The 19183-nt window shown below is 57.5% G+C and overlaps 1 protein-coding gene across 1 annotated transcript in view; it reads left to right on the forward strand.

Moving 5' to 3' along the window:
- LOC147114499 (anion exchange protein 2-like) overlaps window positions 1-14057 on the forward strand; it is a 39939-nt gene extending 25882 nt beyond the window's left edge. Inside the window, exons 10-14 of the mRNA XM_085993929.1 lie at window positions 4582-4671; window positions 6963-7129; window positions 9236-9489; window positions 12621-12790; window positions 13629-14057. Of these exons, the coding sequence (XP_085850055.1) occupies window positions 4582-4671; window positions 6963-7129; window positions 9236-9489; window positions 12621-12790; window positions 13629-14057 (1110 nt within the window). The remainder of the gene's footprint in view (window positions 1-4581; window positions 4672-6962; window positions 7130-9235; window positions 9490-12620; window positions 12791-13628) is intronic.
- Window positions 14058-19183: the final 5126 nt, after the last annotated feature.

Below are 19183 nucleotides of genomic sequence, written 5' to 3' on the forward strand. Positions count from 1 at the left end.
ATGGTACACACTGCAGCCACAGTGCGCCGGTGGTGGAGGGAGTGAATGTTTAAGGTGGTGGATGGGGTGCCAATCAAGCAGGCTGCTTTGTCCTGGATGGTGTCGAGCTTCTTGAGTGTTGTTGGAGCTGCACTCATCCAGGCAAGTGGAGAGTATTCCATCACACTCCTGACTTGTGCCTTGTAGATGATGGAAAGGCTTTGGGGAGTCAGGAGGTGAGACACTCACCGCAGAATACCCAGCCTCTGACCTGCTCTTGTTGCCACAGTATTTATGTGGCTGGTCCAGTTAAGTTTCTGGTCAGTGGTGACCCCCAGGATGTTGATGGTGGGGGATTCGACAATGGTAATGCCATTGAATGTCAAGGGGCGGTGGTTAGACTCTCTTGTTGGAGAAATATCAATCAATCAATCAATCTTTCTCTCTCCGCCCCCCCCCACCCCATCCCTAATCTCATATAACAATCAGTCTCTCTCTTTCCACCGCTCCTCCCTCTCTCTCAACTTCTCTATTTCTTTCTCTCTCTCTCCCTCCCACAACCCCCTCACCCTCCCTAATCTCAGGTTTAAATCTTAATCTCTTCACCTCTCCTTCCTCTCTCTCTCTCTCTCTCTCCCTCTGTCTCCCCACACACAACACACACACACACAACACACAAAGGTCTAAGAGTGTTAAAAAAAACAAGCCTGAAGGCTTTGTGTCTTAATGCGAGGAGCATTCGTAATAAGGTGGATGAATTAGCTGCGCAAATAGATGTAAACGGATATGATATGATTGGGATTACAGAAACCTGGCTCCAGGGTGACCAGGGCTGGGAACTCAACATCCAGGGGTATTCAATATTCAGGAAAGACAGGCAAAAAGGAAAAGGAGGTGGGGTAGCATTGCTGGTTAAAGAGGAGATTAACACAATAGTAAGGAAGGATGTTAGCTCTGATGATGTGGAATCTGTATGGGTAGAGCTGAGAAATACCAAGGGGCAGAAAACGTTAGTGGGAGTTGTATACAGACCCCCAAACAGTAATGCTGAGGTGGGGGATGGCATTAAACGGGAAATTAGAGACGCGTGCAATAAGGGCACAGCAGTTATCATGGGTGACTTTAATCTACATATAGATTGGGCTAACCAAATTAGTAACAATACTGTGGAGGAGGAATTCCTGGAGTATATACGGGATGGTTTCCTGGACCAATATGTCGAGGAACCAACTAGAGATCAGGCCATCTTAGACCGGGTATTAGGTAATGAGAAAGGATTCATTAGTAATCTTGTTGTGCGAGGCCCCTTGGGGCGGAGCGATCATAATATGATAGAATTCTTCATTAAGATGGAGAGTGAAGTATTTGACTCAGAGACTCAGGTCCTGAATTTAAATAAAGGAAACTACGATGGTATGAGGCGTGAGTTGGCTAGGATGGATTGGGGAATGTTACTTAAAGGGTTGACGGTGGATAGGCAATGGCAAACATTTACATTTCGCATGGATGAACTACAGAATTTGTTCATCCCTGTTTGTCATAAAAATAAAACAAAACAGGTGACTCAACCGTGGCTAACAAGGGAAATTAGGGATAGCATAAGATCCAAGGAGAGGACATATAAATAGACCAGAAAAAGCAGCAAACCTGAGGATTGGGAGCAGTTTAGGATTCAGCAAAGGAGGACAAAGGGATTAATTAAGAGGGGGGAAATACAGTCTGAGAGTAAGCTTGCTGGGAACATAAAAACTGACTGTAAAAGCTTCTATAGATATGTGAACAGAAAAAGATTGGTGAAGTCAAGCGTAGGTCCCTTGCAGTCAGAATCAGGGAAATTTATAATGAACAAAGAAATGGCAAACCAATTAAATACATACTTTGGTTCTGTCTTCACAAAGGAGGACACAAATAACCTCCCAGAGATTTTGGGGAACACAGGGTCTAATGAGAGGGAGGAACTGAGTGAAATCAGTATTTGTAGGGAAATGGTGTTAGGGAAATTGATGGGATTGAAGGCCGATAAATCCCCTGGGCCTGATAATCTACATCCCAGGGTACTTAAGGAAGTGGCCCTAGAAATAGTAGATGCATTTTATCTGGTCATCTTCCAAAATTCTATAGACTCTGGAACAGTTCCCATGGATTGGAGGGTAGCTAATGTAATCCCACTATTTAAAAAAGGTGGTAGAGAGAAAACAGGGAATTAAGAAAAAAGCCTGACATCGGTAGTGGGGAAAATGCTAGAGTCCATTATAAAAGATGTAATAGCAGAGCACTTGGAAAACAGTGACAGGATCGGACAAAGTCAACATGGATTTACAAAAGGTAAATCATGCTTGACTAATCTACTGGAATTTTTTGAGGATGTAACTGGTAAAATAGATAAGGGAGAACCAGTGGATGTGGTGTATTTGGACTTTCAGAAGGCTTTCGATAAGGTCCCGCATAAGAGATTAGCTTGTAAAGTTAAAGCACATGGGATTGGGGGCAAGGTACTGACTTGGATAGAGAACTGATTGGCAGACAGGAAGCAAAGAGTTGGAATAAACGGGTCTTTTTCCGAGTGGCAGGCAGTGTCTAGTGGGGTACCGCAGGGATCGGTGCTAGGACCCCAGTTATTCACAATATATATTAATGATCTAGACAAGGGAACTAGATGTAATATCCCCAAGTTTGCAGACGAGACAAAGCTGGGTGGGCGTGTGTGCTGTGAGGAGGATGCAGAGAAACTCCAGTATGATTTGGACAGGTTGGGTGATTGGGCAGATACATGACAGATGCAGTATAATGTGGATAAATGCGAGGTTATCCACTTTGGTGGCAAAAACAGGAAGGCAGATTATTATCTGAACGGCCATAGATTGGGAGAAGGGGAAGTGCAACGAGACCTGGGTGTCCTTGTGCACCAGTCGCTGAAGGCAAGCATGCAGGTGCAGCAGGCGGTTAAGAAGGCAAATGGTATGTTGGCCTTCATAGCGAGAGGATTCAAGTACAGGAGCAAGGATGTCTTGCTGCAGTTGTAAAGGGCCTTAGCAAGACCACACCTTGAGTGCACAGTTTTGGTCACCTTATCTGAGGAAGGATGTTCTTGCCATGGAGGGAGTGCAGCGAAGATTCACCAGACTGATACCTGGGATGGCAAGAATGACGTATGAGGAGAGATTGGGTCGATTGGGCTTATATTCGCTGGAGTTTAGAAGAATGAGAGGGGATCTCATTGAAACTTATAAAATTCTATCAGGACTAGACAGACTAGATGCAGGACGGATGTTCCCGATGGCGGGGGAGTCCAGAACCCCAATTTAGGACAGAGATGAGGAGGAATTTCTTTACCCAGAGAGTGGTGAACCTACCACAGAAGGCAGTTGAGTCCAATTCATTAAATATATTCAAGAAGGAGTTGGATATATTTCTTAAGGCTGAAGGGATGAAGGGATATGGGGAGAAGGCAGGGACCGGGTACTGAATTTGGATGATCAGCCATGATCTCATAAAATGGTGGAGCAGGCTCGCGGGGCCTAATGGCCTACTCCTGCTCCTATCTTCTATGTTTCTACACACAGCACACTGAATCCACCAACAGAAACTGGAAGTGTAGAGCTAGCTTTGGAATAATTTAGCTAGAAAGTGGATTTGCCTCGCAAGATTGTATGGCGGCATTGTTATTTTTTCCAATAGCGAGAAGTATAGGCAACTGAGTGCCCTCACTGTGAAAGCTCTATACTGTTCTTGTACCTACTTTACATCAAATAAACCAACTGTTGGTTTGAGGCTGTACTCCCCAACTCAATGGGGCGCTGTTGTAAAGGGAGACATGTGCTGTGTTGGTGTACAGAGTATTGATTCTCTGTTACAATCCGAGTGAAAGAAATTGCATTTGTAATGCGCCTTTCACAACCCAAATATGACCCAATGTGCTTCACATTCAGTAAACTACTTTTGAAGAGTAGCCACTGTTGTAATGTAGGAATCATGGCAGCCAATTTGTGCACAGCAAGTTCGTACAAACAGTAATGAGATAAATGACCAGATAATCTGTTTCCGGCCAAATATTAGCCAGGACACTGGGAGAACTCCCTTGCTCCTCTTCAAAAAGAGCCACGGGATCTTTTACATCCACCTGAGAGGGCAGGCGGGACCTCGGTTTAACATCTAATCTGAAAGAATGCACCGCCGACGGTGTAGCACTCCCTCAGTACTGCACTGGACTGTGAGCCTGGAATCTGTGCTCAAGTCTCTGGAGTGGAACTTGAACCCATGACTTTCCGACTCAGAGGTAAGCATGCCACCAACTGAGGTGCATTCCAGATTGTATAGGACACAGGATCGCTTACAGGAGTGACCAATGACACTGAACCCCAGAGGATATGCAGTGCAAAACTGACAAGAAGTGAGAATGATATAGCTCCCAATAAGCTAACAGGTTCGATGCACCAGGCTAAGGAAATTGATGAAGGACCAGCTCTTTGCTCTTAGTCACAGAGCTGGTCGCAGAGTGTGTGGGCGCTGTAGAGCGTGAAGCAGGCTGTAACAAAAGAATAACTTTTATCTAACATTTAGAAGTATTTTCAAAAGGTTAACAGCACTTTGTCTGTGTTGCAGATTCGCCGAGTGATCGGAGATTTTGGTGTTCCGATAGCTATCCTCATCATGGTTCTAGTTGACTATTCCATCCAGGAGACGTTCACCCAGGTGAGAGGCTAACTCTGCAGGCCCCCTTTACAGTCTTCATTTTTCCCCAATTATCCCCCCGCTCCCCCCCCATCCTCCCTCGGCAGCACCAGATGCTCTCTGGGACCTCGTCTCATACTCAGGTGGCCATTCATAGAACCTTACAGCACAGAAGGAGGCTGTTCAGCCCATCGTGCCTGTGCCGGCTCTTTGAAAGAGCTCTCCAATTAGTCCCACTCCCTCCCTGCACTTTCCCCCACAGCCCTGCAATTTTTTCCCTTTCAAGTATTTATCCAGTTCTCTTTCGAAGGTTATTGTTGAATCTGCTTCCACCACCACCACCCTTTCAGGTATTCATCAACCGTGAGACAACAGTTAGTGTTGGTGGACTGTTCGACAAGGAATGGGTTGTGACAACTGAGCCCACCCTGTCCTCGTCTAATGTCCACACCCTGACCCACCCACCACTGCCACTGGCCCCTCCAATAGGAAGCACCCGATCCTGTTGGCAGAGAGTTTCTTATCGCAGTGGGAACTCAGAATTGTCTCTCTTTAGCCGCAGTCCGGCTCAGTACATAAGGTGACCCTTTACCCAATAAACCATTGGAAGTGCTCAGTGTCTGTCAGAACTGGTGCCAGATTGACGCCAACTCCAGATGTTGGTCTATATTACGCTGGTAGCTGTGTTTCTGGATGACTTGGAGTCCTGAGACTGCTCCTGTTTAATATTTTACACAGCTCGATGGGGCTTTTCTTCCTCGGACACCCTGCTGTCATTTTTCCTTTCAACAACACATTGACTCTCTCAGAGATTGGACTTCACAATAGCTAGTCAACCAGGTTCCCAGCTGTTGCTCTTAATCCAGCACGAAACTGGCACCCTCACTCAGAGAGGCCACAGGATGGTTGGTGAGGGGAAATGTCCCACTGGGGCAATGGAGGGACCACCTCTGAGGATGCGATTGGGGTAAGGTCGAGTATAATGCCCAACCTGTGGGCCACAAATTCTGCTCTCGGGAATCCAGCACCTGAACACCAGCTCCCTTCTCTGTTTGAAGGGACAGTGTAGAGGGAGTTTTACTCTGTATCTAACCCGTGCTGTACCTGCCCTGGGAGTGTTTGATGGGACAGTGTAGAGGGAGCTTTACTCTGTATCTAACCCATGCTGTACCTGCCCTGGGAGTGTTTGATGGGACAGTGTAGAATGAGCTTTACTCTATCTAACCCATGCTGTACCTGCCCTGGGAGTGTTTGATGGGACAGTGTAGAGGGTGCTTTACTCTGTATCTAACCCATGCTGTACCTGCCCTGGGAGTGTTTGATGGGACAGTGTAGAGGGAGCTTTACTCTGTATCTAACCCGCGCTGTACCTGCCCTGGGAGTGTTTGATGGGACAGTGTAGAAGGAGCTTTACTCTGTATCTAACCCATGCTGTACCTGCCCTGGGAGTGTTTGATTGGACAGTGTAGAGGGAGCTTTACTCTGTATCTAACCCGTGCTGTACCTGCCCTGGGAGTGTTTGATGGGACAGTGTAGAGGGAGCTTTACTCTGCATCTAACCCGTGCTGTACCTGCCCTGGGAGTGTTTGATGGGACAGTGTAGAGGGAGCTTTACTCTGTCTCTAACCCGTGCTGTACCTGCCCTGGGAGTGTTTGATGGGACAGTGTAGAGGGAGCTTTACTCTGTATCTAACCTGTGCTGTACCTGCCCCGGGAGTGTTTGATGGGACAGTGTAGAGGGAGCTTTACTCTGTCTCTAACCCGTGCTGTACCTGCCCTGGGAATGTTTGATGGGGCAGTGTAGAGGGAGCTTTACTCTGTATCTAACCCGTGCTGTACCTGCCCTGGGAGTGTTTGATGGGACAGTGTAGAGGGAGCTTTACTCTGTATCTAACCCGTGCTGTACCTGCCCTGGGAGTGTTTGATGGGACAGTGTAGAGGGAGCTTTACTCTGTATCTAACCCGTGCTGTACCTACCCTGGGAGTGTTTGATGGGGACAGTGTAGAGGGAGCTTTACTCTGTATCTAACCCATGCTGTACCTGCCCTGGGAGTGTTTGATGGGACAGTGTAGAGGGAGCTTTACTCTGTATCTAACCCATGCTGTACCTGCCCTGGGAGTGTTTGATGGGACAGTGTAGAGGGAGCTTTACTCTGTATCTAACCCATGCTGTACCTGCCCTGGGAGTGTTTGATGGGACAGTGACCTGCAGTGCCCAGAGAGATGACTGTTAGCTGCCCATCACTCCTGAGTATTGAGTTATGTGTTGATATGATAGGAGTCCCTCACAACTGCCTGTGTCTTTCTTTCAGAAACTGTCCGTTCCGACGGGTCTGTCTGTCACCTCCCCGGAGAAGCGAGGTTGGATCATTAATCCTCTGGGGAAGAATGGGGATTTCCCCATTTGGATGATGTTCGCCTGTGTGATTCCCGCTATCCTGGTCTTCATCCTCATCTTCATGGAGACCATGATCACCACGTGAGTCCTTTGTGATGACCATTTTGAGCTGAGTTACGATGGGTTTACAGTCTGATCTTCAGCCCAATGGATAGGGACTGCCCCAAGCTGATTCCACACTGCCCCCTTACAGAGGATTGAGAGAAGAGCAGAGACGTCGGGCTCTGTTCCTCTCTATATCGGTTGCGACAGAGCAAGGGCAGACTCGCTCTCTGTGCTGCTCTCCCACATTGTTGTTCTGAGCCCCCGTTCTGTAAGACCACTTTAACAGACGATCCTATGAGTTCACACTGGGCTTCGGGAGAGCCGAGGCAAGTGGGGACAAACCAAGGGATCATTTCCGGCCCTTGGACTGCACTGCACATTTAAACTGAATAAAGCTGGGTAGGCGGGTTGCGAACGGCCTGGCTCCAAGTGTCTCCTGCTCAGGTCATGGCGGAAAGATCATCGTGTCAGTAAATTAGCAACTGTACACGTGTTAGTGGTTTCTGATGTGATATAGTGACTCGGGGTGGGGGTGGTGGGGTCTGTGCTGTGATACAGTGACTGGGGGGGGGGTCTGTGCTGTGATATAGTGACTGGGGGGTCTGTGATACGGTGACTTGGGGGTTCTGTGCTGTGATACAGTGACTGGGGGGGTCTGTGATACAGTGACTGGGGGGGGCCTGTGATACAGTGACTGGGGGGGTCTGTGATACAGTGACTGGGGGGGTCTGTGATACAGTGACTGGGGGGGTCTGTGATACAGTGACTGGGAGGGTCTGTGATACAGTGACTGGGAGGGTCTGTGATACAGTGACTGGGAGGGTCTGTGATACAGTGACTGGGAGGGTCTGTGATACAGTGACTGGGGGGGTCTGTGATACAGTGACTGGGAGGGTCTGTGATACAGTGACTGGGAGGGTCTGTGATACAGTGACTGGGGGGGTCTGTGATACAGTGACTGGGGGGGTCTGTGATACAGTGACTGGGGGGGTCTGTGATACAGTGACTGGGGGGGTCTGTGATACAGTGACTGGGAGGGTCTGTGATACAGTGACTGGGAGGGTCTGTGATACAGTGACTGGGAGGGTCTGTGATACAGTGACTGGGGGGGTCTGTGATACAGTGACTGGGAGGGTCTGTGATACAGTGACTGGGGGGTCTGTGATACAGTGACTGGGGGGTCTGTGATACAGTGACTGGGGGGGCCTGTGATACAGTGACTGGGAGGGTCTGTGATACAGTGACTGGGGGGTCTGTGATACAGTGACTTGGGGGTCTGTGCTGTGATACAGTGACTTGGGGGTCTGTGCTGTGATACAGTGACTGGGGGGGTCTGTGATACAGTGACTGGGGGGGTCTGTGATACAGTGACTGGGGGGGTCTGTGCTGTGATACAGTGACTGGGGGGTCTGTGATACAGTGACTGGGGGGTCTGTGATACAGTGACTGGGGGGGGTCTGTGATACAGTGACTGGGGGGGTCTGTGATACAGTGACTGGGGGGGTCTGATACAGTGACTTGGGGGTCTGTGCTGTGATACAGTGACTGGGGGGGTCTGTGATACAGTGACTGGGGGGGGGTCTGTGATACAGTGACTGGGGGGGTCTGTGATACAGTGACTGGGGGGGTCTGTGATACAGTGACTTGGGGGGTCTGTGCTGTGATACAGTGACTTGGGGGGTCTGTGATACAGTGACTGGGGAGGTCTGTGATACAGTGACTGGGGGGGGTCTGTGATACAGTGACTGGGGGGTCTGTGCTGTGATACAGTGACTGGGGGGGTCTGTGATACAGTGACTGGGGGGGTCTGTGATACAGTGACTGGGAGGGTCTGTGATACAGTGACTTGGGGGGTCTGTGCTGTGATACAGTGACTGGGGGGGTCTGTGATACAGTGACTGGGGGGGTCTGTGATACAGTGACTGGGAGGGTCTGTGATACAGTGACTGGGGGGGTCGTCTGTGTTGCGATAGTGACTGGGGCGGTCTGTGCTGTGATATAGTGACTGGGGGGCGTCTGTGCTGTGATATAGTGACTGGGGGGGGTCTGTGCTGCACTATTATGTGACCGGCTGGTGCGATGCTCTCAGCTGCTCCAGGTAGTTTGACGGTGACCTAACTCAATCCCCCCCAATCCCTGCAGATTGATAATCAGTAAGAAGGAGAGGATGTTGACCAAAGGCTCCGGATTCCACTTGGACCTACTGATCATCGTGGCGTCGGGGGGCGTGGCAGGCGTGTTCGGCTTGCCCTGGCTCGCTGGTGCCACTGTCAGAAGCGTCACCCACGCAAACGCACTGACTGTCATGAGCAAGTCCGTGGCTCCCGGTGACAAGCCCAAGATCCAGGAAGTCAAGGAGCAGCGGGTAACCGGGCTGGTGGTAGGAGTCCTGGTGGGTAAGTGAACATCGCCACTCGCGCTCCCCGCCCGCACCCTCCCCATCGCCACTCGCGCTCCCCGCCCGCACCCTCCCCATCGCCACTCGCGCTCCCCGCCCGCACCCTCCCCATCGCCACTCCCTCTCCCCGCCCGCACCCTCCCCATCGCCACTCGCTCTCCCCGCCCGCACCCTCCCCATCGCCACTCGCCCTCCCCGCCCGCACCCTCCCCATCGCCACTCGCTCTCCCCGCCCGCACCCTCCCCATCGCCACTCGCGCTCCCCGCCCGCACCCTCCCCATCGCCACTCGCGCTCCCCCGCCCGCACCCTCCCCATCGCCACTCGCTCTCCCCGCCCGCACCCTCCCCATCGCCACTCGCTCTCCCCGCCCGCACCCTCCCCATCGCCACTCGCGCTCCCCGCCCGCACCCTCCCCATCGCCACTCGCTCTCCCCGCCTGCACCCTCCCCATCGCCACTCGCTCTCCCCGCCCGCACCCTCCCCATCGTCACTCGCGCTCCCCGCCCGCACCCTCCCCATCGCCACTCGCGCTCCCCGCCCGCACCCTCCCCATCGCCACTCGCTCTCCCCGCCCGCACCCTCCCCATCGCCACTCGCTCTCCCCGCCCGCACCCTCCCCATCGCCACTCGCTCTCCCCGCCCGCACCCTCCCCATCGCCACTCGCTCTCCCCGCCCGCACCCTCCCCATCGCCACTCGCTCTCCCCGCCCGCACCCTCCCCATCGCCACTCGCTCTCCCCGCCCGCACCCTCCCCATCGCCACTCGCTCTCCCCGCCCGCACCCTCCCCATCGCCACTCGCTCTCCCCGCCCGCACCCTCCCCATCGCCACTCGCTCTCCCCGCCCGCACCCTCCCCATCGCCACTCGCGCTCCCCGCCCGCACCCTCCCCATCGCCACTCGCGCTCCCCGCCCGCACCCTCCCCATCGCCACTCGCGCTCCCCGCCCGCACCCTCCCCATCGCCACTCGCGCTCCCCGCCCGCACCCTCCCCATCGCCACTCGCTCTCCCCGCCCGCACCCTCCCCATCGCCACTCGCTCTCCCCGCCCGCACCCTCCCCATCGCCACTCGCTCTCCCCGCCCGCACCCTCCCCATCGCCACTCGCTCTCCCCGCCCGCACCCTCCCCATCGCCACTCGCGCTCCCCGCCCGCACCCTCCCCATCGCCACTCGCGCTCCCCGCCCGCACCCTCCCCATCGCCACTCGCTCTCCCCGCCCGCACCCTCCCCATCGCCACTCGCTCTCCCCGCCCGCACCCTCCCCATCGCCACTCGCTCTCCCCGCCCGCACCCTCCCCATCGCCACTCGCTCTCCCCGCCCGCACCCTCCCCATCGCCACTCGCGCTCCCCGCCCTCACCCTCCCCATCGCCACTCGCTCTCCCCGCCCGCACCCTCCCCATCGCCACTCGCGCTCCCCGCCCGCACCCTCCCCATCGCCACTCGCTCTCCCCGCCCGCACCCTCCCCATCGCCACTCGCGCTCCCCGCCCTCACCCTCCCCATGGCCACTCGCTCTCCCCGCCCGCACCCTCCCCATCGCCACTCGCGCTCCCCGCCCGCACCCTCCCCATCGCCACTCGCTCTCCCCGCCCGCACCCTCCCCATCGCCACTCGCTCTCCCCGCCCGCACCCTCCCCATCGCCACTCGCTCTCCCCGCCCGCACCCTCCCCATCGCCACTCGCGCTCCCCGCCCGCACCCTCCCCATCGCCACTCGCTCTCCCCGCCCGCACCCTCCCGATTGCCACTCGCTCTCCCCGCCCGCACCCTCCCCATCGCCACTCGTGCTTCCCGCCCGCACCCTCCTCATCGCCATTCGCTCTCCCCGCCCGCACCCTCCTCATCGCCACTCGCGCTCCCCGCCCACACCCTTCCCATCGCCACTCGCTCTCCCCGCCCGCACCCTCCCCATCGCCACTCACGCTCCCCGCCCGCACCCTTCCCATTGCCACTCGCGCTCCCCGCCCGCACCCTCCCCCTCGCTCTCCCCGCCCACACCCTTCCCATCGCCACTCGCGCTCCCCGCCCACACCCTCCTCATCGCCACTCGCTCTCCCCGCCCGCACCCTTCCCATCGCCACTCGCTCTCCCCGCCCGCACCCTTCCCATCGCCACTCGCACTCCCCGCCCGCACCCTCCCCATCGCCACTCGCGCCCCCGCCCGCACCCTCCCCCTCGCGCTCCCCGCCCGCACCCTTCCCATCGCCACTCGCTCTCCCCGCCCACACCCTTCCCATCGCCACTCGCACTCCCCGCCCACACCCTTCCCATCGCCACTCACACTCCCCGCCCACACCCTCCCCATCGCCACTCGCGCTCCCCGCCCGCACCCTCCCCCTCGCGCTCCCCGCCCGCACCCTTCCCATCGCCACTCGCTCTCCCCGCCCACACCCTTCCCATCGCCACTCGCGCTCCCCGCCCACACCCTTCCCATCGCCACTCGCGCTCCCCGCCCACACCCTCCCCATCGCCACTCGCTCTCCCCGCCCGCACCCTCCCCATCGTCACTCGCTCTCCCCGCTCGCACCCTCCCCATCGCCACTCTCCCTCCCTCCCCATCGCCACTCGCTCTCCCTCCCTCACCATCGCCACTCGCTCTCCCCGCTCGCACCCTCCCCATCGCCACTCTCCCTCCCTCCCCATCGCCACTCTCCCTCCCTCCCCATCGCCACTCGCTCTCCCTCCCTCACCCTCCCCATTGCCACTCGCTCTCCCTCACCCTCACCATCGCCTCTCACTCACCATCGCCACTCGCTCTCCCTCACCCTCACCATCGCCACTCGCTCTCAATGTCTGAGCCGTATTAGATCATAGAAACTTTTAGCACACAGGAGGGCCATACGTCCCATCGTGCCTGTGCCGGCTCTTTGAGCTCTCCAATTAATCCCACTCCCTGCTTTTTCCCCGTAGCCCTGCAAATGTTTCCCCTTCAAGTGTTTATCCAATTTTCTTTTGAAAGTTACTATTGAATCTGCTTCCACCACCTTTGAAAGAACTATGTATTCTTTCCTTCTCTTTTTCTAATTTATTTCTTTCATTAGTTTCTTTCTTTCCTTCTTTCTTCCCTCCCCTTTCGTTATTCCCACCTCCTTTTGTTGTAAACAATATGGGCCTTCTGTTTTCTAGGCCTGTCCATTGTAATTGGCGACCTCCTACGAAAGATCCCACTGGCTGTGCTGTTTGGGATCTTCCTCTACATGGGTGTCACTTCGCTGAACGGCATCGAGCTGTACGAACGCATGCAGCTGCTCCTGATGCCTTCAAAGCACCATCCAGATCATGTGTACGTCCAGAAGGTGTGTCAAACCCACCTTGTGTACGAGGCGGCGGGCGCGGGGCGGGGGATGGGCAGGCGGGTGTGCGCGGGGGCAGGCGAGGCATAAGGGTGGGCGTACGCGAGGCGCGGGCGGGGCATGCGGCTGGGCGTGCGCGATGCAGGGGGGCGGATGGGTGAGGCGGGGGGCGGGTGGGCGTGGGTGAAGCAGGGGCAGGCAGGGCATGCACGAGGCTGGGGGGCGATCCGGATGGGTGGGGGCGGGGGGCAAGTGGGCATGCGCGAGGCAGGCAGGGCGTGCGGGGGGCGGATGGGCGAGGCGGGACAGGTAGGGCGTGCGCGAGGCGTGGGGGCGGGGGCAAGTGGGCATGCGCGAGGCGGGGGCAGGTGGGGCATGCGCGAGGCGGGGGGGCGGATGGGCGAGGCGGGGGGGCGTGGGTGAGGTGGGGGCAGGCAGGGCTGTGCGCGAGGCGGGGGGCGGATGGGCGAGGCGGGTGGGCGTGGGTGAGGTGGGGGCAGGCAGGGCGTGCGCGAGGCGGGGGGCGGATGGGCGAGGCGGGTGGGCGTGGGTGAGGTGGGGGCAGGCAGGGCGTGCGCGAGGTGGGGGGCGGATGGGCGAGGCAGGTGGGTGAGGTGGGGGCAGGCAGGGCGTGCGGGGGGCGGATGGGCGAGGCAGGTGGGCGTGGGTGAGGCGGGGGCAAGCAGGGCGTGCGGGGGACGGGGGGCGAGGCGGGACAGGCAGGGCGTGCGCGAGGCGGGGGCAGGCAGGGCATGCGCAATGCGGGGGGCGGATGGGTGAGGCGAGGGCGGGTGTGTGCATTTGGCCCGGTGGGTGTGTAACGGTGTTGTCCCGTTTTCAGGTGAAGACCCTTCGGATGCACTTGTTCACCATTATGCAGCTCCTCTGTCTGGGGGTACTCTGGGCTGTCATGTCCTCTGCTGCCTCTCTCGCTTTCCCCTTCGTGCTCATCTTGACTGTGCCTTTGAAGGTTTTCGCGCTCACCAGAATTTTCACGGATCGAGAGATGAAATGTGTAAGTGTTCTTCGGGAGAGATTGGGCTTTGGCACTCGAGGAATCCTTCACTTAGTGTATCCAGGTCACCCTGCTCCATGCGCCAAATGGCCAGTGTTGAGTAACTTTCATAATGGCAACAACTTGTATTTATATAGCGCCTTTAACGTAGTAAAATGTCCCAAGGCGCTTCACAGGAGCGATTATCAAACAAAATTTGACACCGAGCCACATAAGGAGACATTAGGACAGGTCAAAGAGGTAGGACCATCTTAAAGGAGGAGAGAGAAGTGGAGAGGTTTAGGGAGGGAATTTCAGAGTTTCGGGCCTTGACAGCTGAAGGCGCGGCCATCAATGGTGGAGCAATTAAAATCAGGGATGCGCAAGAGGCCACATTTGGAGGAATGTAGAGATCGCATAGGGTTGTAGGACTGGAGAAGGTTACAGGGATAGGGAGCGCGAGGCCATGGAGGGATTTGAAAACCAAGATGAGAATTTTAAAATCAAGGTGCTGCTCAACTGGAAGCCAGTGTAGGTCAGTGAGCACAGGGGGTGATGGGTGAGTGGGACTGGGTGTGAGTTAGGACACGGGGCAGTGAGCACAGGGGGTGATGGGTGAGTGGGACTGGGTGTGAGTTAGGACACGGGGCAGTGAGCACAGGGGGTGATGGGTGAACGGGACTGGGTGTGAGTTAGGACACGGGGCAGTGAGCACAGGGGGTGATGGGTGAACGGGACTGCGTGTGAGTTAGGACACGGGGCAGTGAGCACAGGGGGTGATGGGTGAACGGGACTCGGTGCGAGTTAGGACACGGGGCAGTGAGCACAGGGGGTGATGCGTGAGTGGGACTGGGTGTGAGTTAGGACACGGGGCAGTGAGCCCAGGGGGTGATGGGTGAACGGGACTCGGTGTGAGTTAGGACACGGGGCAGTGAGCACAGGGGGTGATGGGTGAATGGGACCAGGTGTGAGTTAGGACACGGGGCAGTGAGCACAGGGGGTGATGGGTGAACGGGACTCGGTGTGAGTTAGGACATGGGGCAGTGAGCACAGGGGGTGATGGGTGAACGGGACTGGGTGTGAGTTAGGACACGGGACAGTGAGCACAGGGGGTGATGGGTGAACGGGACTGGGTGTGAGTTAGGACACGGGGCAGTGAGCACAGGGGGTGATGGGTGAGTGGGACTCGGTGTGAGTTAGGACACGGGGCAGTGAGCACAGGGGTGATGGGTGAGTGGGACTCGGTGTGAGTTAGGACACGGGGCAGTGAGCACAGGGGTGATGGGTGAACGGGACTCGGTGTGAGTTAGGACACGGGGCAGTGAGCACAGGGGTGATGGGTGAACGGGACTGGGTGTGAGTTAGGACACGGGGCAGTGAGCACAGGGGGTGATGGGTGAACGGGACTGGGTGCGAGTTAGGACACGGGGCAGCGAGCACAGGGGTGATGGGTGAACGGGACTTGGTGTGAGTTAGGACACGGGGCAGTGAGCACAGGGGGTGATGGGTGAACGGGACTGGGTGTGAGTTAGGACACGGGGCAGCGAGCACAGGGGGTGATGGGTGAACGGCACTGGGTGTGAGCTAGGACACGGGGCAGTGAGCACAGGGGTGATGGGTGAACGAGACTCGGTGTGAGATAGGACACGGGGCAGTGAGCACAGGGGGTGATGGGTGAGTGGGACTGGGTGTGAGTTAGGACACGGGGCAGTGAGCACGGGGTGATGGGTGAACGGGACTGGGTGTGAGTTAGGACACGGGGCAGTGAGCACAGGGGGTGATGGGTGAACGGGAGTGGGTGTGAGTTAGGACACGGGGCAGTGAGCACAGGGGTGATGGGTGAACGAGACTTGGTGTGAGTTAGTACACGGGGCAGTGAGCACGGGGTGATGGGTGAACGGGACTGGGTGTGAGTTAGGACACGGGGCAGTGAGCACAGGGGGTGATGGGTGAACGGGACTGGGTGTGAGTTAGGACACGGGGCAGTGAGCACAGGTGGTGATGGGTGAACGGGACTGGGTGTGAGTTAGGACACGGGGCAGTGAGCACAGGGGTGATGGGTGAACGAGACTGGGTGTGAGTTAGGACACGGGGCAGCGAGCACAGAGGGTGATGGGTGAATGGGACTGGGTGCGAGTTAGGACATGGGGCAGTGAGCACAGGGGGTGATGGGTGAACGGGACTGGGTGTGAGTTAGGACACGGGGCAGTAAGCACAGGGGGTGATGGGTGAACGGGACTGGGTGTGAGTTAGGACACGGGGCAGTGAGCACAGGGGGTGATGGGTGAACGGGACTGGGTGTGAGTTAGGACACGGGGCAGTGAGCACAGGGGTGATGGGTGAACAAGACTTGGTGCGAGTTAGGACACGGGGCAGCGAGCACAGGGGTGATGGGTGAACGGGACTGGGTGTGAGTTAGGACACGGGGCAGTGAGCACGGGGTGATGGGTGAACGGGACTGGGTGTGAGCTAGGACACGGGGCAGTGAGCACAGGGGTGATGGGTGAACGAGACTTGGTGTGAGTTAGGACACGGGGCAGTGAGCACAGGGGGTGATGGGTGGACGGGACTGGGTGTGAGTTAGGACACGGGGCAGTGAGCACAGGGGTGATGGGTGAATGGGACTGGGTGTGAGTTAGGACACGGGGCAGTGAGCACAGGGGGTGATGGGTGAGTGGGACTGGGTGTGAGTTAGGACACGGGGCAGTGAGCACAGGGGGTGATGGGTGAGTGGGACTGGGTGTGAGTTAGGACACGGGGCAGCGAGCACAGGGGTGATGGGTGAACGGGACTTGGTGTGAGTTAGGACACGGGGCAGTGAGCACAGGGGGTGATGGGTGAACGGGACTGGGTGTGAGTTAGGACACGGGGCAGTGAGCACGGGGTGATGGGTGAACGGGACTGGGTGTGAGTTCGGACACGGGGCAGTGAGCACAGGGGGTGATGGGTGAACGGGACTGGGTGTGAGTTAGGACACGGGGCAGTGAGCACGGGTGATGGGTGAACGAGACTGGGTGTGAGTTAGGACACGGGGCAGCGAGCACAGAGGGTGATGGGTGAATGGGACTGGGTGCGAGTTAGGACACGGGGCAGTGAGCACAGGGGGTGATGGGTGAACGGGACTGGGTGTGAGTTAGGACACGGGGCAGTGAGCACAGGGGGTGATGGGTGAACGGGACTGGGTGTGAGTTAGGACACGGGCAAGTGAGCACAGAGGGTGATGGGTGAATGGGACTGGGTGTGAGTTAGGACACGGGGCAGTGAGCACGGGGTGAGGGGTGAACGGGACTGGGTGTGAGTTAGGACACGGGGCAGCGAGCACAGGGGGTGATGGGTGAACGGGACTGGGTGTGAGTTAGGACACGGGGCAGTGAGCACAGGGGGTGATGGGTGAACGGGACTGGGTGTGAGTTAGGACACGGGGCAGTGAGCACAGGGGGTGATGGGTGAACGGGACTGGGTGTGAGTTAGGACACGGGGCAGTGAGCACAGGGGTGATGGGTGAACGAGACTGGGTGTGAGTTAGGACACGGGGCAGTGAGCACGGGGGGTGAGGGGTGAACGGGACTGGGTGTGAGTTAGGACACGGGGCAGTGAGCACAGGGGGTGATGGGTGAACGGGACTGGGTGTGAGTTAGGACACGGGGCAGTGAGCACAGGGGGTGATGGGTGAACGGGACTGGGTGTGAGTTAGGACACGGGGCAGTGAGCACAGGGGGTGATGGGTGAACGGGACTGGGTGTGAGTTAGGACACGGGGCAGTGAGCACAGGGGGTGATGGGTGAACGGGACTGGGTGTGAGTTAGGACACGGGGCAGTGAGCACAGGGGGTGATGGGTGAACGGGACTGGGTGTGAGTTAGGACACGGGGCAGTGAGCACAGGGCGTGATTGGAGAACGGGACTGGGTGTGAGTTAGGACACGGGGCAGTGAGCACAGGGGTGATGGGTGAACGAGACTGGGTGTGAGTTCGGACACGGGACAGTGAGCACGGGGGGTGATGGGTGAGTGGGACTGGGTGTGAGTTAGGACACGGGGCAGTGAGCACAGGGGGCGATGGGTGAACGGGACTGGGTGTGAGTTAGGACACGGGGCACTGAGCACAGGGGGTGATGGGTGAACGGGACTGGGTGTGAGTTAGGACATGGGGCAGTGAGCACAGCGGGTGATGGGTGAACGAGACTGGGTGTGAGTTAGGACACGGGGCAGTGAGCACAGGGGGTGATGGGTGAACGGGACTGGGTGTGAGTTAGGACACGGGGCAGTGAGCACAGGGGGTGAGGGGTGAACGGGACTTGGTGCGAGTTAGGACACGGGGCAGTGAGCACAGGGGTGATGGGTGAACGGGACTGGGTGCGAGTTAGGACACGGGGCAGTGAGCACAAGGGGTGATGGGTGAACGGGACTGGGAGTGAGTTAGGACACGGGGCAGTGAGCACAGGGGGTGATGGGTGAACGCGACTGGGTGTGAGTTAGGACACGGGGCAGTGAGCACGGGGTGATGGGTGAACGGGACTGGGTGTGAGTTAGGACACGGGGCAGTGAGCACAGGGGGTGATGGGTGAACGGGACTGGGTGTGAATTAGGACACGGGGCAGTGAGCACGGGGTGATGGGTGAACGGGACTGGGTGTGAGTTAGGACACGGGGCAGCGAGCACAGGGGGTGATGGGTGAACGGGACTGGGTGTGAGTTAGGACACGGGGCAGTGAGCACAGGGGGTGATGGGTGAACGGGACTGCGTGTGAGTTAGGACACGGGGCAGTGAGCACAGGGGGTGATGGGTGAACGGGACTGGGTGTGAGTTAGGACACGGGGCAGTGAGCACAGGGGGTGAGGGGTGAACGGGACTGGGTGTGAGTTAGGACACGGGGCAGTGAGCACAGGGGGTGGTGGGTGAACGAGACTGGGTGTGAGTTAGGACACGGGGCAGTGAGCACAGGGGGTGATGGGTGAACGGGACTGGGTGTGAGTTAGGACACGGGGCAGTGAGCACAGGGGGTGAGGGGTGAACGGGACTTGGTGCGAGTTAGGACACGGGGCAGTGAACACAGGGGGTGATGGGTGAACGGGACTGGGTGTGAGTTAGGACACGGGGCAGTGAGCACAGGGGGTGAACGGGACTGGGTGTGAGTTAGGACACGGGGCAGTGATCACTGGGGGTGATGGGTGAACGGGACTGGGTGTGAGTTAGGACACGGGGCAGTGAGCACAGGGGGTGATGGGTGAACGGGACTGGGTGTGAGTTAGGACACGGGGCAGTGAGCACAGGGGGTGATGGGTGAACGGGACTTGGTGTGAGTTAGGACACGGGGCAGTGAGCACAGGGGGTGATGGGTGAACGGGACTTGGTGCGAGTTAGGACACGGGGCAGTGAGCACAGGGGGTGATGGGTGAACGGGA

This window comes from Somniosus microcephalus, chromosome 7, assembly GCF_052327205.1.
Source record: "Somniosus microcephalus isolate GS21.2 chromosome 7, FLI_Smic_1.0, whole genome shotgun sequence".
NCBI classification, from domain to species: domain Eukaryota; kingdom Metazoa; phylum Chordata; class Chondrichthyes; order Squaliformes; family Somniosidae; genus Somniosus; species Somniosus microcephalus.